Raw genomic sequence first — 25,403 nt, 5'->3', positions numbered from 1 at the left:
GGAGTAGGAGACCAGTCTTCATCACGATACATTTCACGAGCTTGTAAATAACTCATAATGGTGTCCTGGTTAGTACTATACACTGAAAGCTGTGGCAACAAAGAAGCCACAGCTTATGTGCAAATTTCAGCCTGCTTGCTAAACTTACCCCTCTTTCTGCCACTCAAGAAAGAAATGTTATCAGAATACAAGTGAGTCAGAAGAAACCACGAAATCTGTTCTAATTTATAATTTTTTAGAAAGTAAATCATTTGCCAACCTTGATTACAAGGTGTGTTGTAATGGCAAAGTTGAAAACAAATGCTTTAGAGGACTTGATCCAATTTCTTTTGTAAACTAGAGCAGAAGGTATGATTTTCAGAAAAAGCCAAGTACATTTGCCTCAACATAAAATAGGACTGATTGAATTTCAAACTTCATTTATTTTGTAGAGCTGAAATGTTAAGTTCCTTATTCTGTTCAAAACTGACTTGATTCTTATTTATTATGATATATATATATGTGTATATATCATGTATGTATGCTATTATAACTGCTGTTTTATGATATATATACTAATATAAGTAAATAAAAGTAAAAAAATAAACTATATATATATATATGTATATATATATATATATATATGTATATATATATATATATATATTTTTTTTTTTCCTCTCATTCATTTAAAAGAAGTTTCTGCTGCCCAGCTGGCGTGGCTCAGTGGTTGAGCATCGACCTATGAACCAGGAGGTCATGGTTCTATTCCCTGTTAGCGCACAAACCTGGGTTGTGGGCTTGATCCCCAGTGTTAGATGTGCAAGAGGCAACCTAACAATGATTCCCTCTCATCATTGATGTTTCTATCTTTCTCAACCTCTCCCTTCCTCTCTGAAATCAATAAAAGTATATTTAAAAAAAAAAAATATAATATATATATATATAAATATTTGTTTTAAAAAGAAGTTTTTGCTTATTAAAAGGTGTAAGTGACTGAGAATTTCAAGTACACTCTCTGCAAGCATGTCCATGAAGTGCCATTCTGGATGGTCTTGGCGTGGTCATGGCTGTCGGGTCCTCAGGACACCAGAGAAGCACCTCTGGACTCCACATCACAAATGTGACTTCCCAAGGCTGACTGGGGAGAGAGCCTCAGATACACAGAGGGCAGGGCAGGGGTTGGATCCTACTAGGAGATTAGTGATTTTAAATCTAAAAGAGGAGAAGTAAACTCTATGAGAGGAAATAAAATATCTTCAGAACAAACCTGCTTTCTTGGAGAAGATCCTAGAGCCACATGTAAGGAAAGTGTAGTAGGAAGGGGAAAAAATGGAAAATTTTACCTAATTAAGAGATAGAGATGATTAAAAGCATGTTACAAATAGTGAAAATCAAACAATATTTAGGCAGTTTTCTACATAATTTTTTCTATTTCTAAGGATTATTTACCTGATAAAAGTATCTTGGCAAGTGAAATTTATATTATATCCATATGAAGAGAGCTAATTTTAAAAGGGTATGTAATAACAAGTAGAAAAGTACCATAACACCCTGAAGACGGAGAGGATTTTCTTTTGTTTACTACTTATTGCTAATTTTTAAAATCTCCATTTCTCTGCCCACTCTCTGTCATTCTCAAGGAAAGACAAGTTGCTTTCAGGCATTCGGCACACACTGGATCAGCCACGTCAACTCAACACAATTGTTTGAAAAGTTGAAAAGTTCAAACTATTTATTTAATGTCATGCAGATAAACCCAAGAAAAGGAACAAATTTGACAGATGAATTCTCAGTGATTCAGTCTTACAAACCCAGGGGACTGTTTGAGGATAAAGCTTAAAATGAATTGTTCAACATTAAAGTTAAAAGTAAGTCTGATTTTCTTAATTAGGGAATTAAATAAATAAAGCTACCTTTTTGCCTCAGGAGGAAGTGCCATTTCATATCTATCCTAAACTAAAACCATGAAGAGAATTTGTTCCAATTCTCTTACTCCCCAAAATACAAGATGGAAAGATACTAAGCCTTTATTTCATATGTAATAAGATCAACATATGGGACTTGACAAGCTTAGGAAGGCTGGCACCTTCTACCTTGAGGAGAACGGTGTCCACTTCCACCAAGGAAATCCACCCATTTTTTGCTGTTGGGCAGGTCACTGACTGACTGATCTGGTTCCTACCTAAATACCTACGGAGAAATGGAACCAGAGCAGTGTTTTCCAAACTGCTGGTCATTCTAGTAAGTGATAAAATCAATTTAGTGAGAATCCAACAAGCATATTAAATGCAAAATGTATTTTTCACTGCAATATGAGGAAGTTTGAAAGCCCCAAATGAGATTATGTAAGGCCATATAGTTTGAACACTTTTCTACTCATTTCCCAAATGGGCCCAAGGGGTCTAATTTTAGCACTTAAAACAAATGCAGAGAATCTAAGCTAAATAAAAATCAGAAGGAAATCTCCAGAAAGCTGATGGCATAGCTAAAATATAAAACTACTTCTCCTTCCCATGCCCCACCCTTAACTTCTCCCAAAGCAGAAAATGTGGGAAGGATTACGACAGTATTGGGGGTTGGGGAGACTGGAAGTCTGTAGTGTGTTGGGATTCCCTAATTAAGGATGCTTTAAACCGTGGGGCTGATGGTGCTGAGTTGTAATGGGGAGGCCGCACTGTGATGAGATATAGAATAGGCTTTAAGCTGGAGGAATAAAAGGCAGTAAATACAAGATTCAGGGTGCAGAGAAGATGAAATTTTCCACACACACAAGCCTAATTCACTCAAAAAAACAGAGTTCTTTAGAAAAACAGCTGATATCATGTCCCTGGCATGAAATGCATAAGCTAAACCTGGTATATCTCAACAGAATCAGTCTATGTCAAAAAACAGGGAACCAACTTGAAGAAGTGTCTACTACCAAAGATAGACAAGTTGGATATCAATAAGAAAAATGTCTGTGATGGATTTCTCAGTTTATGATGATAATTTAAGAAAGCAACAATAATTCCTCATTGCTCATCTTTGGAGGATGAGGGAAACCAAAACAATATTTTGAAAACTGGTAAATAAAGTGACAGATTCATATATTATTCCTTCCTTTCCCATATACATTAAACTCAGGTAAACCAAAAGGCTGATAAAAAGAAAAAGAAAAAGGGTGCTCTTCATATAAGGAAGTCCTGCTATCAAATGAAAAGAGAAAGACCTGGTAAGGCTTAATTATATCATTGTTAGTGGATATAATGATGGGAGTCTAGTTAGCGATAGACATAGAGTAGAAGCAATTATTTTAATGCTTAATTTATATTTTGCTATGAGTGTTTCCTTCACTTTCTAATGGGAAACTTAGCAGATGTTTATTTGTTTTTCTTGGTTTGGTATGTTTTTTTTTTCCAAAATAAATCAGATGCCAAGTGTGTTAAGCAGTCTAATTAACCAGTAAACAGTGTAGGAGATTTAGTCAAACATCAACTGGGAAGAGCAAGATTATCTCAAAGGGAAGGTGAAACTCTTGGAGAGCAAGTGGAGGAGACATGGTTTGGTGCTTTAGTAGGAGGCATGCAGCTCTTGGGTTTTTCCTCCCTTTCTGCTCCTCCTGTTCATGACACCTCAGAAAAGGAGGAGCACTAACGTTAAGGGCATAGAGAAGAAAGAGCAAATCTTGGCTGAAGAGAGAGCCAATCCGAGTTGGCAGAGAACATTCTTGGAAGAGGGTCTCCAAAGGGCAACTGAGGCAGATTGTGACACAGCCCTGCAAACTTCGGAGTCAGGTATAAGGAAGATGAATGTAAGAGAACAATTGCTTGTGTTTACAACTGTGCACCTTTAGGAATCACTGTACTTTAAAAAACTGATATGAAATTATGTCATCTAATGTTGTCTAAAATTGCTTTTGAAGGGTCATTTGAATGAAGAAATCATCTCTATGTGAAAAGCAGAGAAATTTGAGAATTATCTGCACATAACCCAGTAAACTATTTGCAGTGGGGAGATTTTTAGTTCCAGCATTGCTTAATTAATTAAAAGCTGTCCAGGCTCAAATTTCTCATCTATTAAAGAAGAGTAATAATATTTCTTCTTCCTTCATAAGTTTTTGGTAATAATTTCAAAAAGAAATGTAAGAAAATTTTATTACTCATGAAGAATTACATGCGGTTTTGAAATGATTAATAGAACATTTGTTGAATATATGAATACACACTGAACATCAATGAGAGTTGTCGCTAGCTTCTGGCTAGGGAGTGCTTAATCATAGCATGTAACTGATACTTCTTGTCAGCATAACAAAGTTATGTGAATAAGCACATTAAATTCCATAACTATATAATTAGATCCCATGGAGTCGTTACTTTGTAACATTGGGGTTTTTTTTTTATATGCAGATGGACAAACATGGTAGCATAAAATGGTTATATTTTTAAGACTCTGACAACTGGGAAAATGCAAGTTTTCTAGTAATAAACCTAAGCACATCACTGCCCTGCAAATGATAATGCAAGAGACTGACTTAATAGTGAATCTGTACCATACCATTACTCACAGGCCATGTGAACCCGAGTCTGTCCAGGCCTGTCTCCACATCTGTAAGCATGAATATTAATAAAGTCCACAGAAAACATCCAATACATGTTAACTATTATGATTATTGTTTTAAAAGTTTTACACTGGACTTCTTTTAATTAAACTGGATACTTAATTAGTAGTTAAAACCAAAAGTAGTGTTTCCTTTTATATATGTTAAGTGAAGTTGTTACCATGGGAATGGTGAAGACGACAGGAAAAGCGGAGATGAAAGTTGGAGCTTACTCTGAATTTTCAACTAGAATATTTTCATAAGGTTTCTTCAAAATTTGCCCATGTGTGCACGTAATCACTTTGGCTGATATTTGTTCTTTCTTTAGATTAACCAATGCATGCAAACTCATCCATTCAGACACCTGTTCTTGCTCAGAGCCTTTCCTGGGGCAGTACTACATGAAATGCACTTCCTGCTCATCTCTGCCCCTCTTCCCCCGACCCCCCAATGTTTCCTACACCACAAATCCTTCCCAACAGTATCAACCTCTGATGACCCTGAGCGCCTGAGCCCCAACATCTTATAGGGCCATATTAATCTCTGACACTATCATATTGCTGAATGTTAGACAACTTTTTCTTTCTCAACACAAGAGTAGGTACTTCTCAGCCATCTCAGTATTCTCCACAGCATCCAGCCAGCACACAGACAGCAAATATTTGCTGAATGAAACAAACATAAAACCAGTAGAGAATAAGTCCCAGGATTGGAAAAAGATTTGAAACATCATACAGATCAATTCCTTACCTAAATGCTTCTATTTTCCCACTTGCCCCTCAGAGATGAACTCAGCTTGAATAACTCCTGGAAGAGGTAACTCACTACCACATAAGACATCTACTTTCAAGAAATGTTAAACACTAGGAAGTTGTTTCTTGTGTGGAATACTAGAAATCTAGTATTACTGCAAATTTCTTGGTATTCACTGCAGTTCCCTTTAGCTCTACTCATCAGTGATAAAATACTACTAATAATAAATAATGACTCTATTGATACCACAGGATAGTACAAGGAAAACAAATGCTTAGTCTGCATACTCTAGAATACTAAGCAATGATGGGAAAAGATAGGAACTCTGAAAAATGACTATATGATTGAAACAAATTATGTTATCTAGAAAAGAACTTCACAAGATTAATGTTAAAAACAGCTAATTAAAATTTAAAATATTTTTGAAATTTGAAAAAATAATTGAGGAAAGAAAAGTTGGAAAGTTAATATTTCAGTTACTAATTCAGTTAAATATGGAAATTTAGTGTTTAATTATTAAAATTAATAAATGTATTTGAGGGTATAAGAAAGTCTAGGGGTAGGTGCATTTGTCTTTTAAATGTAGGTTAGAAAGTTTCTTAATTCTAAAAAACACTATTATATATGAAAATAGAGTTGGCCTTTGAATTGGTTACAGGAATATGTTCTTAAAGAAATGTCTTAAGATGTCTTTCTCAATAGATTTGAGATCTGTAGTTTATGATGGCAAAACATAATGATAAGCATTGTTATTGTTCAGGTTATGTAGCTGCAGATCTAGCATGAGCTAGGAAATAAGGAAGAAAGTCACATTTTTTGTTGTTGTTAAGCAAAGAAAAGCATTTAGAAAAATGTGTAATTAAATTCAAATCTTTGGTGAAAAATCATAACCATTACTTAGAAGAAAGGGAAAAACAACAACATAATACTTGCTAAGTACAGCAGTAGACACAGAAATTCAGTGGTGAGAAACTCCAAGAATAAAATAAATAAGTAGAAGTGAAGAGAAATAACTTTAAGATGGACATATAAAAGAGGAAAATTTGAAACAACAGACTTAGCAATTCAATACTATTTTGCTAGAAACAATATAAGCTATCTATATTTAAATGATAGAATGGAGAGAAAGCATGAATAATCAACAGTAAACAATAAGATATTCTTTTTGACTTGCAAATGTACTTTCTGAAAGTTCTTTTCTGTCACTTGATAACTATTAGAGTTATTCCTGCTGACAAGAGGAGTTGAATGTTATCCAGCAATCTTTGAAATACAACTTGAAAATGAAACATAATATAAAAGAGAAAAGGGAAAAGACAGGAATTTAGTTTTAAATGTAACTTCATTGCATGTAATGCATAACTAATAATATAAAAAAGATGATATAATATAAAGCAAAATTATTTTTGGTACAATGTTTTTTTCTTGGATAAGTTATCAGTGTTGGTTTGACTCTATGTAACCCAGAAGGCTTGTTGGGATTTCTTTCTGTTTTTTTCAGTGTGCTTACTTTGATAATGTATCCTGGGTCCCCATTTTGGATTAGCTAACAGTTAAAGAGGTTTGGTATCCCCATAAGAGGTTGGGAATGTAGAACTATTAATCTTTCAATAGCCTTAGAAGGTCAATAAGGCTGGGGTGAGGCATGGGTTACACCAAAGCAAAGATTAATGTGAGCGGACCACTCTCTGTCATTCTTCTTGTCTGAAAGGAGATGCATTACCTTCCCCCCGCTTTTTTAAAAAAAAAAAGTAGGCTAGCCCTATCCTCTGGATCCCACCAGAATGAAAGATCCAGGAATGCTGAAACTATACATGGCCTACATCCACCACAGAGCCCACCACATAATAGATGCTGAATCAATATTTGTTGACAGAATGAATGCATATCATGCCTGTCATATGGCAGGCCAATGGTAACCATGGGAACAATGACCTCGTTGACTTGGGAGACCTTTAGTCCAGAGCAACCCAAAAGCTCTTTGGCAAGCTTTTGGGTTAGGTTTAAAAGGACCAGGTCAGGCAGAAGGCACTTGCACCAGGCAGAATAAGGGACAGCGGAAGACCATCTAGGGAGAGCAGCCCAGGCCTGTGGGAGTGACAGAGGCGCTTGTGAAGAGCACAGAGTGAGCCATAGGTTGTCAGTGACCTTGTAGGCCCCAAACACCAATGTCAGTAATTGAGGGTTTACAGTCCTCTTTAATTAAAAGTTATTTGACAACTTGAGAAGAAAAACCAAAGGATGTCCTCTAGAGAGTATTTCTTGGACCCTCGGGGGTGTTAAAGTCAAAAGAAGTGCAATGACAATCCAGAAAGAAACCTGGGTCCTTTTTACACCTGCCCCCTGACATGGGATCACGCTGGTAAAATTCATGATGGAGCCCACAAATAAAGCTAAGTGCTTTACTCATCCATTTCATTTATTACATCATCCATTCTGTGCCTGCAGCCCAAGACGAAGACTGGTTCTGACCTCCATGGGCTTGCATGGTCCAGGTTGATTTCTGTTCCTTGTCTTCCTTTGAATCCTAAATATACACTTTCCCAAGGAGGAAAAATTTCAACAGAAAAGTGTTTGAAGGTGAGTGGAAAGATGGGTTGGAAACTCAACTGACAAATTATTATAGAAACAAAGAAAAGCATAAAAACCATCTAAACAAAAATGAAGATAACATCAACAAGAGGTAGGGCAGAAACCTAACCCAGCAAATTAAAGACTTTAAACTTTCTGCTATAACTTTCTCATTATTCCCTACAACTTGATTTAGACAGCTTAGTTATTGAAGTCAACTAGATGGGTATAGACTAACAGGTCAAACTTCTAAATAATGATTCCACAAGCAGAAAAGCCACACTGAGAGGAGGAGGAGAGCTGATTCTTCTTAAAAAAAGAGATGATTTTTATCCTAAGAACTGGTATGAGCATCCATATGTCACCAGGAATGACACAGATGTTTTATATTCATTTTCACTACCTTTGATGGTGAGTATTATCATGTGCCTAACAGATGACAAGACTAGGGGGTTAAGTAACGTGCTCAAGGTCACAAAGGAAAGAAGAGGCAAAGCTGAAATTCTAACCTAATCTCTCACTCTTAAGTTTGAGTTTTTCCCACACAGTACTGCCCATAACATATATTTGTTCAGTAATAGAAGAGTGACAATATTAGATTTCTCTTCAGGGAACAATTTTCCAAGACTGCATTTTCCATTGAGCTGTGTCTGAATTATTGATTTGTTTATAATTGCTATCCCTTACCATAAAGATTTATGTTCAGTTTGGGGAATAAGAAGCCTATTGGAATGATAGTTTTCTTCATGACAACTACATCATATATAAATTAAAATAAACACAACTTCATAACGACCTGGCCAGGTGTTGCTAAGTATTATAATAACACATTCAACATCTGTGAGAATCTTGACAAAAATTACAAATGATATGCCAGGCAAGCTGCTGTTTCTAAATTAATGCATCCTACAAAAGAAGTTTCAAAACTCTCAGTATCCTATACTGAAAACATGTACAAACATGAGAAAAGAAGAGAGGAGACCAAGTAGCTGGAATATGAGCAGAGCAACAGGAAGCAGATTAGGGAGTAGTCCTCTTGAAGGATGACATTTTCCCGGTATCAGGTAACATCAAATTTTACAATTTCAGCCTGGCCAGCGGAGCTCAGTGGTTGAGCCTCAACCCAGGAACCAAGAGGTCACGGGTTTGATCCCCAGTTTGGGGTGTGCAGGAGGCAGCCCATTAATGTTTCTCTCTTATCTCATCAATGTTTCTGTCTCTCCCTCTCCCTTCCTCTCTCTCTGAAAATCAGTAAAAAAATAGTTAAAAACAAAACAATTTTACAATTTCTCAGCAGCCTCCATAAAGTTCTACAGAACACATCTCTATTTATCCAGTTAAAGAAGGAGTGAGGCATGTGTTTTTCCTTGCTAACATTTATAATTCACACAGGGTAAGGGGTCACAGACAGCCCTCCCTAGCAGAGCAGTTACCTCAATAACATGCTGTTTCTCTGGTTACGATGAATAATCCTTTTTGCTGTCTTTTTTTTGAGAAAAATTATTCATGTGTTATTGGCATGGAACTGGGGAAAAAGAGATGAGCTGAGCGAGCTTTCAGTAATTTGTTTAAATTTTATAATCAAATAGCAATTATATGACAATCTCATAAACTATCGACCTTTTGCTCCCATCCTCCATGGGGCTCCGACATTTTGAACAGCAGAATGAAAACAGGCACAGAGACATTCACCACAAACCCTCTGAAGGCCGCAAACCCTAGGAAAGAAGGAAGAGAGACAAGCTGGGACAGAGAGCCTGGAAGGACTGAGGAAAATCGTGATGGGGTTCTAGTCACCATAGGAGGAAGTCCCAGTGTTCACTTCTGGTTCCTCTCACCTGGACTGGATCAGGTGTTCTCGCCTTTGGCCGACATAACATCACTGAGGCAAGTTTTACAAAACTGCTGCCTGGGCCCTATCTCCTAGACATTCTGATTCATGAGAGAAGCTCAGGCAAACTCCCCAAGTGATTCTAAGGTACACTGACCTAAATAATCGAGAGACATGAATAAATGCAAAGCATACTGGCAAGGTTTCAACATACTTTTTGCCTCACCAGAAGAAAAGGAATCCAACAATCTCAAACCAGACCAAGACTATCACTAACAATAATAACAATGAACAGTGGCACCAATAACAAAACAAAACAAACTCTTCCAAGATCCACGAAAGGAAAGGAGAGAGAAGAATTTTGTGTGAAACTTTTCTCCATCCACCTCCTGTAGGAAAGCAACATTTTTCAGTAGAATATTCTGTGCTAACCATTAAGCTGGATGCATGGCCCATAAAGGAGTATGAAGTCAAACATCAATCCCGCACTTTACAAATGAGGAAACTGAGCCTCAGAGAGGTGAAGGCCAACGAACAAAGACAGAACTTGATCCCAGATCTGTCTCAAGTGCATAGCTTTTCTCTTCTCCTTATCTTCCGGAACTTTTCTCTGCACTGGCTAACTTAACAGATGCTGGAACAGAGAGTAATTTCAGGAACATTTTCCACTGTGGGACTTGGAAGGTTTCATTCTAAGAAACTTAATCCACAGCTCTCCTGGCTACTAGCAAGCTAACATCGCCGTGAACAGGTCAAAGGAAGAAAATAAAACTGAAGGGGCAGATAGAGGCCTGATGGTAAAGGGCCTTGAATGCCAAGTAAAGAGTCTGGAACGAATGACTATACTAATTAATGAACAAATCTATATTTACTATTTTCAAAAAATAAACTCTGAAAAGAAATTAGGGTTATTTTTAAGCCAAACCTTTTTTATGTTATGTTTACATTGTAGTTTTAGTAGAGTTTTCCAAAGGATGAATTTAGCAGCTGATAAAATACAACACTCCTGCTCAGGGCAGCTGGGCAGCCTGATATCCCAGGAGTGGAGTTGAGTAGTAGCGTATGTCACCATTAACAATAAAAACTTAACAGGTCATTAGTTTCCCTCAAGGTAAAAGGCATATTCTCAAATATAAATGGACAAATAAAGTATCAGAACAGAGAAAGCCAGATATCCATAAAGCCAGCTATCTGGCTAAAACTTCGAACAAATATAAACCTAAATAAAATAGAAAAAACTAGGTTATTTTTCTTTATTTCTCCAACAGGATGATTTTAGACCTTTCATAGTTTTATAAAACAACATTTTCTCCACTTTAATTGGACATTGAAAATTAGGATAATTTAAAATGTTGCATACAAATGTATGTCCTTTCCTTTACTCTCTATATATCTAAACACAACATTTCCAATGCTTTAAAAAATTTAAAGCATTAAGACGTTTGGTATTTGGAATATCAGCAGGAATGTATTTGATATGACATTAAATTAAGCAAATCAACTCAATGTAATAATTTGTTATATTTATTAATCAAATATTTAATTATCCTGATATTAATTTTCATTGTATAGATCTTTTAGCCATATGTTTTAATCCTACATATAATCACACATAGTGTGTGCACGTATGTGTGATTACATGTAGCAATAAATTGATACACATGTTCATTTTATTCTGGTATAGTCTCACAATTTCTTGCTTTTTTCACCGTTATGATCAGAGTTAGCCCAAATAAAGATAAAAGTCTCTAGGAAATATTGCTCTTGATGTCTCTTTAAAACCTTTCAAAGACTTTGTAACTTTTTATTCTTGAAAAGGATTAGAACAATGGCTCATTACATACCATAATCTGTGATTTTACAGGACACCAAATACAGCTCTTTCAGGTTTTGTCCTTCCTTTGCGATGACCTCCACACACCTGAAACATACACAAAAAGTGATGAGATGCACTAATGTGTTTCAAGTTAAATTAGAAGAGTTTGGTCAGGACCATAACAGGAAGAGGTCAGCTTTTGATGAATGCCACAGCTCTCTTCTTTCAACAAACCTCTTTCAAGGTGTTTCAGGAAAAGGTATTATATTCCTGCTTTAAACTCAAGTGCTCTAATACCTAAATGACTTTAATTAAGTACATTTATGACTAGTGCATCTTTTACAACCAAGTCATGAAAAAAGGGATATTCCTATAAGAATAATATTACATTTGGTAATAAAAGGCTAGTAAACATATACTATGTAATGAAGATGTCATTAATATTATAAAATAACTAGAGGCCCGGTGCACGAAATTCGTGCACGGAGGGGGGTTGTCCCTCAGCCCAGCCTGTACCCTCGCCAATATGGGACCCCTCGAGGGATGTCCGACTGCCCTGGTGGGATCGGGCCTAAATGGGCAGTCGGACATTCCTCTCACAATCCAGGATTGCTGGCTCCCAACTGCTTGCCTGCCTGCCTTCCTGATTGCCCCTAACCACTTCTGCCTGCCAGCCTGATCACCCCCTAACCACTCTTCTGCCAGCCTGTTTGCCCCCAACTTCCCTCCTCTGCCGGCCTGGTCACCCCTAACTGCCTTCTCCTGCAGGGTTGATCACCTCCAACTGCCCTCCCTTGCAGGCTTGGTCCCTCTCAACTGCCCTTCCTTGCAGGCCGGGTGCCTCCCAACTGCCCTGTCCTGCTGGCTATCTTGTGGTGGCCATCTTGTGTCCACATGGGGGCAGGATCTTTGACCACATGGGGGCAGCGATATTGTGTGTTGCAGTGATGATCAATCTGCAGATTACTCTTTTATTAGATAGGATAGAGGCCTGGTACAGGGGTGGGGGCCAGCTGGTTTGCCCTGAAGGGCATCCCGGATCAGGTGGGGGTTCCCTTGGGGTGTGGGGCGGCCTGAGCGAGGGGCCTGTAGTGGTTTGCAGGCCGGCCATGCCCCCTGGCAAACCAAGCAGAGGCCCTGGTATCTGGAATTTATTTTCCTTCTACAATTGAAACTTTGTAGCCTGGAGCAGAGCCAAGCCTGGGGCTCCCTCCAAGGCAGGTAGCCATTTGTGTTGGGGTTATAATTGAAACTTTGTTTCCTTAAGCGGGTGGGCCCGGCCGGGGTGTGCGGAAAGCTTTGCTTCCCCTGTTGCCGGCGGCAACCCTCGCCTGCTCTCTCAAGCTCCATTCTGCTTGAATTTGTTTACCTTCTATAATTGAAACTTTGTAGCTTGAGTGGAGGCTTAGGCCTGGCCAGGGCAGGCGGAAAGCTTGGCTTCCTCTGTTACCTAGGAAACCTTGCTCTCTGTGGCTGTAGCCATCTTGGTTTGGGTTAATTTGCATACTTGCTCTGATTGGATGGTGGGCGTGGCTTGTGGGTGTGTCGGAGGTATGGTCAATTTGCATATTTGTCTATTATTAGATAGGATATAAAAATTATTATAATGAAGTGTAGACTATATAGATGGATGGTGATTATAAGTGGATAATAATATTGCTTATAGTTCAATTATGAATATGGGGCTTGAATAACTGAAACACACATTGTTTTGTGAAATTTTATTTAACATAAAATATGCTTTAAAAATCTATAACATTGATTATAGAAAGAAAAATCTTTGCACACATAAGCACTTTAAAATCTTTTCATTTAAAGTGGTTTCTACTTAATATTTTAATGAATTATTGCATAGATACAGGTCATTTCAATAATACTGATATAGATATGTAAGATTTACAGTCTTTTCTGGTTTAAGTTAAAAGGTTTTGAATGGTACACTCTGCTCTAATAGCCTTAGTGGGATATGTAGTGCAGAATTGAATGAACTTTAAAAATAATGATTAACAACACTATCCATTTTGTGGCTCAGTTCCCTATAATATCAGAAAAACCTGGACCATCACAGTGACACATAGGCACATGCAGCCTTCAGTGCAGTCTCTGTTTTAATCTTTATAAATAGCAGGTAAGTAAAAGGGTAAAAGCAAAAAGAGTCATTAACCTTTTCTAGGAAGGAAGGATCAAGTAATTTGATACCTATGTGTATAATCCATCAAAAAATTACTGAGCAGCCATCTCTGTCTTTCAGATATTTTATTTGCTGTCTGGCTTATTTTCAGGTATCTTCATAAAATGTCAGGAAATTGTATGCAATTTTACTTCCCATAATTCATTATTGAAGGTTAAATTAGTTATAAAAAAGGCATGTTTTTCTTTAAAATATATTTTTATAAAATATTATCTCAATGGAATGATAAACATTTCAGAGTCCCTCAGAATAACTGAATAAACATTCTTTTTGGGGTATTTTAAAAAATTATGATAAAAATTGATAAGGACTTCCATAGCAATAAAAGAAAACTTAAAGCTTTAATAAAATATAATTATGATTGATACAGTTTACTATGGAGAGAAATTTAAAAACCTAATTCCAAAAAAATAAAATAAAAATAAAAACCTAATTCCACGTTTGGCTTTAATGTAGCATTTTAATAAAATCAGAAAAAGGGAAGGATAAAAGGAAAAAGGAAACATTACTGGCAACAACCAAGTTTTCTATATAACTTTAAAAACTAATTTTCACATGCTAAGAATAAAAAATATAGGCCCTGGATGATTATAAAATTTTTAGTAGTTAAAACAAAAGCCTGACTAATTTCTATCATATCAAAGAAACATATTTCACAGTCCTCCATTACCAACCAAAAATGTTAGTAAAACCAATATTTGGTATGGCCAAAATGAAAGAAATTAGTGCAGAAATAATCGTCATATCATTTATTTTGTTTTCATGCTCTTTTCAAGTAGTTCAAAATGCCCAATTTTATATTTTATTATGAAAAAACTCTAAACAAATGCAATATCCTATTTATGTTCCTGCCACTTGATTCTATATTAGATATGCTACAAGCACATGTAAACATTAAAGATACATAGGGCAGACTACAAACAGCAAATAAGACAAATTGATTTTACTGCACAAGTCAGATCAAATGCTATTTCATAGGCAACAGGGACCCGTATTCATGTAACACAAGATAATCAATCACTGGATGGAAACTGTCCTAAAGCTGATGAAAGGCCATGAGCATCGGGTTTCCTCTCTACACAGCAGAGAAAAGTTATTATGAATAGATACTGCAAATATATTAAGCTTACTCAAGGGGCAATAACTGAGAGATAACACATGATTAGAAGTAAGCAGTAAGTACCTTTTAGACAAAAAAAAAAAAAGAAAGAAAGAAAGAAAAAGAAGAAAACTATAAGATCCTTTGCTTTTACAAAGGATCATCTAGGATTTTTGCTCTGTTTTTGACAGTTCAGTTACATAGTTTTCCAAATACTTTTAATTACAGTATGCTAGAAGTTATGTACAACACAAAACTACTGTTCAGATAAGAACTCATAAAAAATTATTTCTTGGAAGATTTATAGCAAACTTTAATGTTTTGAACTTGAATATCATCATTTACTCATATGATATTTGAGGAGAGAAACTCCAAGTTCTGTGAATCTGGATTGAAATTGTTAACATAATATTAAAACACAAAATTGAGAGATTCCAATTAGTAGTTAAAATAGCTATTGTTTCCAAAATTGAAAATGGAACTAGTCTACATTATTCTATTATGACAAATTGTTGTATAAATGGAACCCCAAGTCAAGACCCTGGCTATTGCCTGAAGCACTGTGATCAGTCTAGTTCCAGGCAGCCTGTGCCTACAGCAAGTCATGATGACACATGATGGGGGGAGGGTTGTCCATTTCTCCTGCAACTTTTAGAGTCTGTTCTTAAATATACTCACAGAAATACCCTAACATAATACAGTCCGTGTACCACATTTACTCTAAATAATTCTACTCTGTTTTAAAAGAATCTTGGCTCTAGCCATGGCCTTCAGTGTGTTAACATCAGAGCATTTCCCAGTTCACTGTACATATGGTATGTAGGCAACAAACAAGGTGGTAAAGCTTAGCAACTATTTAAACTAAAGCTTAGTGATCATTTAAGCTTAAAATGATTTAAACTATAGGTGGTCATGTAAGTTGTCAAAGGAGTATTTTAAAAATGGTAGCAATAAGTGAGAGAAATATTTACAAGGTGATGACCTATAAGTAAGAAGGAGAGTGACAGAACCAAAGACCACATTTCAAACTTTTGCTTCTCTATTCCCTTTCCTATTCAAGGATACCACATAGGAAAATATTCATTCGTCTCCATGATAAACCATAGTTTGTCACTGGGGGCAAGCAATGAGTCCCTAAACTCATATTCCAGAATTCTAATATTTCCATTATTACCCCCACCCCCTTTTCCCACCATCCCTAAGAGCAAACCTCAGAATACCATATGACCAATATGGGTCAGAACATTAAGGATTACCCATTTCATGCATGACAATCAAAGGAATCAAAAAAATTGGAAAAGAAGTATATCCTTAAGGAGAGTGACAATCTATAATATTATTAAAGAGAAATTCATTTAAAAAAAAACTGGCATAGGGGAACAATGCGGAAGAATATCAAATACTGTTATAGTGGCCCATGAACATCAAACACAAATCCAGTAAACCATCTTCCTGAGTTCTGAGAAATAAAGGGAGACATCTTAACGAGAGGAAATAAAGAATCAGAAGACATGCATCCCAGGCTCACCTTCATGAAACCTCAGAATCACCACCTGCCTTCCCGAAAGCCCCGCATCAGCATGCTCCATAAAATGAGGGCCTGTGTGAAGAATTTCTCCACACCAAATGTCCTCGGTGCATTTAAATATATTTTAGTTTATTCTGAACTGCCACCCCTCAGATTATTTTCCTGCTTTTACGTTTTGACAGGGGTTGTGAAGAGAATAAAAAAATTGCACCCATTGTAAATCCCTGAGTAACAGCTGTTGCGTACACACATATAAACTCCATTAGAATACTGAAAAGGGCCAGAAAACCTGTTCTAAAGTATCCAGAATCCCCTTTATAATAACATAATTTTATGCTCACTTGCTTTGATAATGTTTTAAAATGTACCTAAAATATTTAATGAAATTTGAAAAGCCAGAAAAAGCTTTCTTTTGTGAGCTATACAGGATTTTTTTTTTTTTTTTAAGAAGAGAAGGTATTTCTTAGTTTCAGTGGAGGGAAAATCTGTCTCCTTAGCAATAGATTCCTAATCACCTGATTTATGTGAAGGGTAAAGGTTAATGAATTAAGCTGTGTAAGCTTCAAAACTATCAAAGGAATTCAAAAGAGCCTTGAATTATGGAAAACAATGGCCCATCCTACATACATACCAAATTTTATGGGTTTGGTTTTTTTTTTTTGTCTCCTGCTTAAAAGCAGGAACATGGCATTAGTGACAATTGAAAAGAACTAATGAGGAAATATGACTACATTGCTTGCAAGAGGAGTGTCCTAGGAGACCTTGTTACTGTTTGTGATGTGCTTCAAGCCCAAAAGAAGCTAATTGGAGCTGCCAGACACTGGTTTGCAAATCTCACTTTAAAGGACAGGCTCAATCACCTCAGAGGTGTGAAAAGAAATGTCCCCATTAGAGATGCGTTAGTATGTGGCTTGGTGAATTTTTAAATAAACTTTAAGATGTTCTTCCCCTAAGTCACTTTTATATTTGAATAATCGATCTATCTTCAAGCAAAGGGGAAAAAATACAACAAGACAAAACAACCCCACCGATTTTAAACAAAAAGTATAAAGAGTGCTATAAAGTAATTGGCAAATAAGTGCAACGGGGAGCTTCGTATGTTTAAGGTTGAATAAACGCGTAGATCAAACCTTAAAACTCCTGAAACACAAACACATCATAAAAGTGATCTATTTGGGGGTTTTTGAAATGGAGCTTCATTTTCATCATTTCTTGAAACTGAACAAGCCAACAAGCCACCCTACGTCACATAGATTGTAAGTGGGTAAAGGCATAAGAAGTTGTAACACACACACACACACACACACACACACACACACACACACACACACACACAGAATAAAAAGGGTCCACAGATCTAAAGAGAGTAACAAGGGAGCAAACTCGGTCCAATTCAGTGCTGTGTAAGCTCATCCTGACTAACTCACATGGGGTCATTTAAATGATAGCAGAGGTCACCAAAACACAATTTGGCATCTTACAAAAAGAATAATGATATCTGGTTGATTTTTCTAAAGCCTCAAGTCAAGTTTTACTGGAGAATGATCCAATCCCAGTACAGCAAATGAATGGGCATGATTTACAGGTATGCCTACTTCCAGAAAACACTCTGTATAAAGGATTTCTATGTACAAAAAAATAAATAAATAAATCACCAGGAAAATATATATAAGATGAATCAACACAAGAATCTATATATAGTACATTTCCCTTATTACACAGATATACAGTTTCATTTATGAGCATTCTATTTATAGGTACTTTTTCTAGTAACACATCCACCTTAACCTTACAGAAATAGCATGCAATGCTTATTTTTAATCTTGACCTTAAATAACTGCACATACTGACACATGAAAGACTACTTCGGGAAAGTGACACGTGGCATCCAAGTGACATATTGAGTGCTCTTTGTGTTATGGTACACTTTCTTGTAAATGTTCTTCTGTCCCATTAACACAGTACCACATATATACTTAAGTCAATTTTTCATGTAAACTTCTAAAGATATTCTCATAGAACATCTCATAGAAATGTTGCCTGCAGGAGAGATGTTTTTAAAGGTTGACTTGCAATTAAAATGCTAAGTTATCTACTAGAAGCATGTTCTTAATATACCAGGGGGCAAAGGCTGGGAGGGACATGCAAAATGTCACCAGCTCCCCAGTTAACAATCATCTTGGGACACTCATTTAGTTCTAACTTACAAAATGTTATTCTCTGGAAAGCCAATATCTGATTAGTGAACCTAAGATTAATTTAGGCATCTGCTATGTAAAAAGTAGAGAACCGATGTCCATTTTGTATCATGGAGATACTGAAAGGTTACAAAAATGAGAATGTTACAAAAATGAGAATAGTATGTTTAGTTTTAATGAGATACGTCATATTGGCCTATAAACTTAAATGTAATTGAAACTTAAGTTTTATGATTTGCATCTTGGCCAGGAGAGCTGTCCCAGCCCTGAAGGAGGCATAGCAGATATTGCCATTTGGTGATTCTTTCTGGACCACCCTCTCCCTGTGCAACTCTAACATTGGGCAGGTTTCCTAACTGGAGAATAAGTAGGAGTCAGCACTGAAAAGGGATGAATTCAACAACAAAGTCATATTTTTTAATATATAGGATATACCCAAAAATGTATACATACTTTGAATAGAATTATAAAGGAAGTGTTTATTAAAATATATTTCATTTTTATTTAACAGCTCTCAGCTGTTAAAGTATATATACATTTTTGGGGGACACCCTGTATTTAGGAATGACTATCACAAACTAGCTCTTATGAAAATATTTTATTTCTTCATTTATATAACAAAACATGTTTTAATTTACTTTGAATGTTACTTAGAGTACTTTAAAATGTTTTTCAAATAGAATAAAGCTTGTAATATTTTTAAAATGCATATTTTCTTTATGCTACTAAGAAACAAGATGTTTTAAGTTCTTTTCAAAGAGGATAAAAGAAGATCAAACAAACATTTTTGTTATAAACTTGGCTCTGGCTTTAATATTTCAGAAATTTTATCCAAAAGTCTTATTTTTAATTTTAGCTATTGTTCCACCCTTTCACCACAATTACACTAAACCATTATATAATAACATGAGCTAATTTTTCTATGCATTCCTCAAAATATGCAATAGGCGAAAAAAGAGTCTAAGCTTTTACTTACTTAATTCAACTATGTTTTATTGAGTGTAAACTATGTGCTAGAAATGATAAAAGATATAATCAGAAAGCCACATTGTTATTAAATGATGAAAATATACTTATAAACTTGACAGATCAAATACTATTATTTTGTTGCTATTAATGTTGATACCTAGGAGCAGAAAAAATCATATCATTATTTGTATATCTACTAAAAAGCAACTAAAAACAATTATAATTTAGGATCAAAGGAAATGCTAGAAAGAAAGAGAAGGAAAAAAGGTAAAGACAAGACTTCCTGAATTTAGCAGTTTATTCATTTCTCAATAGGGAAAATATGAAATTACTTTTATTTTATGTATTATTTATTATAATTACTTTTAAATAGGAAAATTTCAGAAAGCTCCTCCTTAACGCTTTTTGGGATCCATCAATTTATTTATTTTTTGTTGTTGTTGTTGCTGTTAATCCTCACCCAAGGATTTTTTTTTTAATTGATTTTTGGGGAGAGTGGAAGAAAGAGGGAAAGACAGAGAGAAACATCTATATGAGAGAAACACATCAATTGGTTGCCTCCTGCATGAGCCTGACCAGTGCCTGAGCCAGGGAGGAGCCTGCAACCGAGGTACGTGCCTTTGACCAGAATCAAACCCAGGACTCTTTGGTCCACAGGTCAACACTCTATTCACTGAGCCAAACTGGCTAGGGCAAGGCCCATCAATTTATAGCCAATAACTCTTGGGGAATTCAGGCAGTGCACAATGATGATACTGTTAAGACTGGTGCTATCTTATGGTATTCTGGCATATTTTAAGATAGATTGCAAAAGCAAAGATTATATTACCCTACATTTAACAAAATTTTACTGAGTGAAAGCAAAAGCCTGGGCCCTTAAGACAGTAAAAGGCAAAGGCAAAATTCTGAGAGGTTCCAAACACTCCCCCGCCCCCCACTTCCCTTACTCCTCCCCCCTCTCCCCACCCCCGCTAATAATATAATAAATAAAAATTTCAATGGTAAAACTAGAACTATTTCCAAAGACCTGCTAGGCTTCCAAACAGCTAAAATAAAATTTAGGTGGAATATTAAACACAGAATTGATCATATCCCTGCCCATCCCAACATTCTTTACCCTCACTGTTACAAGTATTGGTAAGAAAGTCTCAATGCAAGACATCAGATATTTTAAGCTCATCTTTAATTTAAAGTGGCTAAGAATATTATCTTAGTGGAATATAAAGGCACCAGAAGATGAGATTTCAGGCAGCATCTAGGAAAGAGTTAAGTACTTCCTCACCAGAAGATGCCACAAGTCGGCTTTGTGGTGACTAATTGCCTCTTTAACCCCTGTACTTGGGGAGTTGGCCTACGCTTCAATACCGGTTTTGTGATACAGCCAAAGACTGATGTTCAACATAGACCTCCCATGACCTGTGGAGCCAAGGAGTTAACTCGGACAAGATGCTGACAAAAGGTTTCCTTCTCACTTGGGAAGGTACAGAAATTCTTTTTGGATAAGCCAAATTCTCAGAAGATTATATATAAAACACACTAGGTAAAGACAATTTATAAAAGTCAAAAGAAGGGTTATACTTTAGCTAACGATTCTCAACATCCCAAAGTGCTAACTCAAAATTGTGCTTAAGAAATGATTTTAGCAATATATTGGTGCAATGAAGACAGCACCTAATTTGATATCTTTGGAAGCTTATAATTAGATAGGTATAATAAGATACAAGAAAAAGCAAATCAACATTCTCCATTCCAAGTGCTTCAAGTACTCATACTCAGGAAGCCTGCACTTTGTCATTAATTTTTAAGCTTAGCAACTTTCTGGCCTTATCAAAAGCCAATAAAATGACTTTTACAGGTGATTTTAAGTAGCAATTATGTAAAATGAATTAATCCTGCAACTGGGAGGAAAGAATAGGTGAAGGTGTCTTGTTAGTTTCTAAAAAAAAAAAAAGATGGCATGAGGAAGGAGTTCTAGATTAGGGAGGGGAAAAATTAAGGCAGTGGGAACAAAGTGACCCACATATTTATTTGGAAAGAAGAAAGATCACATGGGCTTGATGAAGGCAGGGACACTACATAAATTTGATCTTACTGACACTGAGCTAGGTTGAACTCTGAAACAGTTTGAGGCTTAAGGATCACCCCTGTTGAATTCATAAAACCTGCTTACAAGGCTCTGGTTCTGCCACTGCTTGCTTCCTGTTTTCTCCCATATCATTACCTATCAATGTTCAGGTCAAAGGTAAAATAATACTTGCTTTAACAGTTATAGGAAAGAAAGGAAGCAGATCACGTTTAGTTATTTTGGTACATTATGTTTACACAGAGAGATAAATTTTTGACTTAAAAAATAACATTTACACTTTTTAAAAAGAGTAGCCTCATCCTATCTAATAAAGAGGGAATATGCTAATTGACCCTCACGCCATCACAAAGATGGCAGTGCCCACACCCAATAAGGAAGAAATATGCTAATTGACTGTCACACCCTCAAAGATGGCGGTGCCCAGTGCCTTCAGCCCTGCTGGGCGGCAGGCACACAGCCAGTCGGGCCCGGCCACTCCGTGCGCCTGCCTCCAGAGTCCCCCAGTCCCCTCAGCCCCCCAGCAGCCCAAGGCCGGCCCAAGGTGCAGGCAAGCCTCAGATGGCAGCTGCCCAGCTGCCCAGGGCCACCCGAGGCTCAGGTAACCAGGGCCGGCTGAGGCTTCTGCTGCTGGCAGTGGCAGCAGCAGAGGTGTGATGGGGCATCGCCTTCCCCTGATCTCCAGGTCATCTCCCACCCCTGAGGGCTCCTGGACTGTGAGAGGGGGCAGGCCGGGCTGAGAGACCCCTTCCAGTGCATGAATTTTCATGCACTGGGCCTCTAGTATTTCTATAAATGAAAATAAGGGGCATTTACGAAGAATTCTCTTATGAAAAGTATGCAGTTTACATACTGAAAGTCCCACCAGAAGATGATAGCTGATTTCAGTTAATTTTTATTTATCTGAAGGACAGAGTACCAAAGTCCTTCGTAATTTCTTCTCAAATTAGTAGAATGAGATTTAGAAACTCCAGAAAAAAGCTATTGAACCTTATACTTACCTTTCTGGCTACCAGGCCAGTTCAATGATTCATGGCATTAAAAGTCTATTCGTCTGTAAAATATACTTCTAGAGGATTCTTTCTTAACTCTTTATCCATCAATGCAAAGGTTTAGTTATCAACAATCTAATTTAGGTTAAAAGGAATATATAGTATATGGGTGCTTGTATGTGTATACGGTTATAATTCTTAACAAATACATTTTTCCCTTACCCATACCGTCATTAAATCAACAAAAATATAATTGTTGTAAAAGCACCTGGTAAAGGAGTTTTAGCAGCCTAGCCCCTGAAATCCCACAATCACTAAAATCCAGGTTGTTTTGCTTTGGCTAGTCATCAAGTCTGTTTCTTACAGGGAAAATAAATCTCTTTGTTCCTAGAGAGAGTGGTAGAAAGCTAATGAAACCAGTGCGTAAGACTGATAGAAACCATGGGGGGTAAGCATTACCCATTTTCTCCTCTCAAAAAGTTGCAAAAACACGACAGTAAGTACACAGGGAAAAGGGAGAAGGCATATTTTACTATTTGTGTGAGACAGTGGGTACCTTGCAGGCAACATCATGTCTGGCAGCCTGCAGGAACAAACAACACTCCCAACCCCGTACTCAAGCTTTATGTATTTTGAAAGATAAGTCAAAGTGCACAGCGCATTTCTGGTATATTTCCAAGTGTTCTATTGTTGATTGTTATAGTTACTGATCTGTCTGCATAATCAACAAATCATGTAGCAAAATGGAGTAACAGTATTAACATTTCTGCTCTACACAAAAGAAACACACTTCTCTCAAGTACTCAACGCAATAAAGGAATACACTGGTATCCTGAGGAAGAAGCAGGAATGAGAGCTGAAGAGAAGCAATTTATTGTTTTCAAAGTCCTTTGTGGAATAAAGACGAAAGAGCAATGCCAGGTGTTTGAAAGGGATGTTAGGAAAATGTGTGTGGAGTCAACTGATCAGTTCTGTGCCTCTACAAGTTCTGAGGATGCTGTGAGTTTTGTCATGTTACTAACAGAGTTTTATTTAAAAAAATGAATTTATAGCCGAAACTGGTTTCGCTCAGTGGATAGAGCGTCGGTCTGCGGACTGAAAGGTCCCAGGTTCGATTCTGGTCAAGGGCATGTACATTGGTTGCGGGCACATCCCCGGTGGGGGGTGTGCAGGAGGCAGCTGGTCGATGTATCTCTCTCATCGATGTTTCTAGCTCTCTATCCCTCTCCCTTTCTCTCTGTGAAAAATCAATAAAATATATTTTAAAATGAATTTATAGCACCAATTCCCTTTATGATCTTTTACTAAAAGGTAAATACATGGTCATCAGACACAACACACTTAGGCCATTTGGAAAACATGGGGCTTTGTGAAAAATAATGGCATTTCAATGTCATGTCCTACTTTGAAAAAGCTGAAAAAACTCTACAAAGGATAATAATATACGCAAGTCAGTGAATGAGCAATATACTTAGGGACACATTATTTGAAGTCTTGGCTTGAATAAAGGTTGTGTAAATAATATTGTAAAGAGGAAAAAGAAGAAAAAAATATGTAGACTATATAATAATATGTAATATATATATAAACATATTCATATCCTATATAATAAAAGGCTAATATGCAAATTGTCCCCTCGGGAGTTTGACAGAGAGACTGAGAGTTGGATTGCTCACTATGACTTCGATAGCTCGCTATGACATGCACTGACCATCAGGGGGCAGCGTGGAACATGGCAGGGGACCAGCTGCAACAGTGGCAGGGTGATGAGGGAGCAAGGAAAGGAGGAGGCAGGGAGGCCAGGAGGTAGGGAACCTAATGGCCCTGATCGCCGGCCAGGTCTAGGGACCCTACCCATGCATGGATTTCATGCACAGGGCCTCTAATATTTCATAATTACTCAGGGGCCTACATTTATTTTATTTGTTTACTTCTATCCAGCCTTATTCCACTAAGAATGCCTACAAAACTATAAAAGGAATATTTGAGAGAGTCAAGGAATATAGAAATATGGATAGTAAAATAACAAAGTTGGGGATATACTCACCCTCAGGGATTCACATGATTCAATCCTAAGACACTTCTACCAGTGGGATAAGGTATTGGAATAAACTTTCAAGGAATCAAAGGGAAGTATAACTATTTATAAGATTCATAATATCAATCATTTTTTTAAAATCTGATTTTCAAAAGAAGCTATAAAAAGATTAGATATACTTAAGGCATTTCTAGGGAAAGGTTGAAGTTTCAAGAAAGCATAAAAATATTCTGTATTATTTAGAAAAATTCCTCTCATTTCTTTATATCACTGTGGACTTGATCCATGAGAAACTAACCTCTCAAAAAGGGTGAAAAGTATATTGCACATGATAAATAATATAATACAATCATAAATAGAGATAATGCTTAGCTACATCGGATTTTTACTAAATTTTAATGTTTCATGTACAAAACCAATCAGTTATGAATAATGGAAATATGTTTTGAATGCTCAGATTGTCAAAGTGTGTGTGTGTGTATGTGTGTGTTTGTGTGTGTGTGTGTGTGTGTGTTTGCGTGTGCGCGTGTGTGTGTGACATACATCCTGGGGTTGGGAATATAATTCAACTTCCCTAAGTCTTTTCTGTAAAATGGAAATTACAATATCTACCTCCAAGGATTTTGTAAAGGTTACATTTTATGATGTTTGCAAAGGTGCTTTTAGTTATTTAACAAACGTTTACTAAACCCTTGTATGCCCCTAACTATATGGATACAAAGATGGATAAGACAAGTCTTTACCCAAAGGGAATTCACAATCTAGTCAAATGAACA

General features: G+C 36.6%; 1 protein-coding gene across 1 annotated transcript in view; it reads right to left on the bottom strand.

The window, feature by feature from the left end:
- The window catches only part of FBXL17 (F-box and leucine rich repeat protein 17), a 467,471-nt gene that overhangs the window by 152,493 nt on the left and 289,575 nt on the right, over positions 1 to 25,403 (bottom strand). The window contains exon 7 of the mRNA XM_028149688.2: positions 11,558 to 11,634. Coding sequence (XP_028005489.2) covers positions 11,558 to 11,634 — 77 coding nt within the window. The remainder of the gene's footprint in view (positions 1 to 11,557; positions 11,635 to 25,403) is intronic.

Source organism: Eptesicus fuscus, chromosome 4, assembly GCF_027574615.1.
Source record: "Eptesicus fuscus isolate TK198812 chromosome 4, DD_ASM_mEF_20220401, whole genome shotgun sequence".
Classification (NCBI taxonomy): Eukaryota; Metazoa; Chordata; class Mammalia; order Chiroptera; family Vespertilionidae; genus Eptesicus; species Eptesicus fuscus.
Note: the sequence above shows the minus strand (reverse complement) of the source record. Positions and strands in the feature narration are given on the sequence as shown.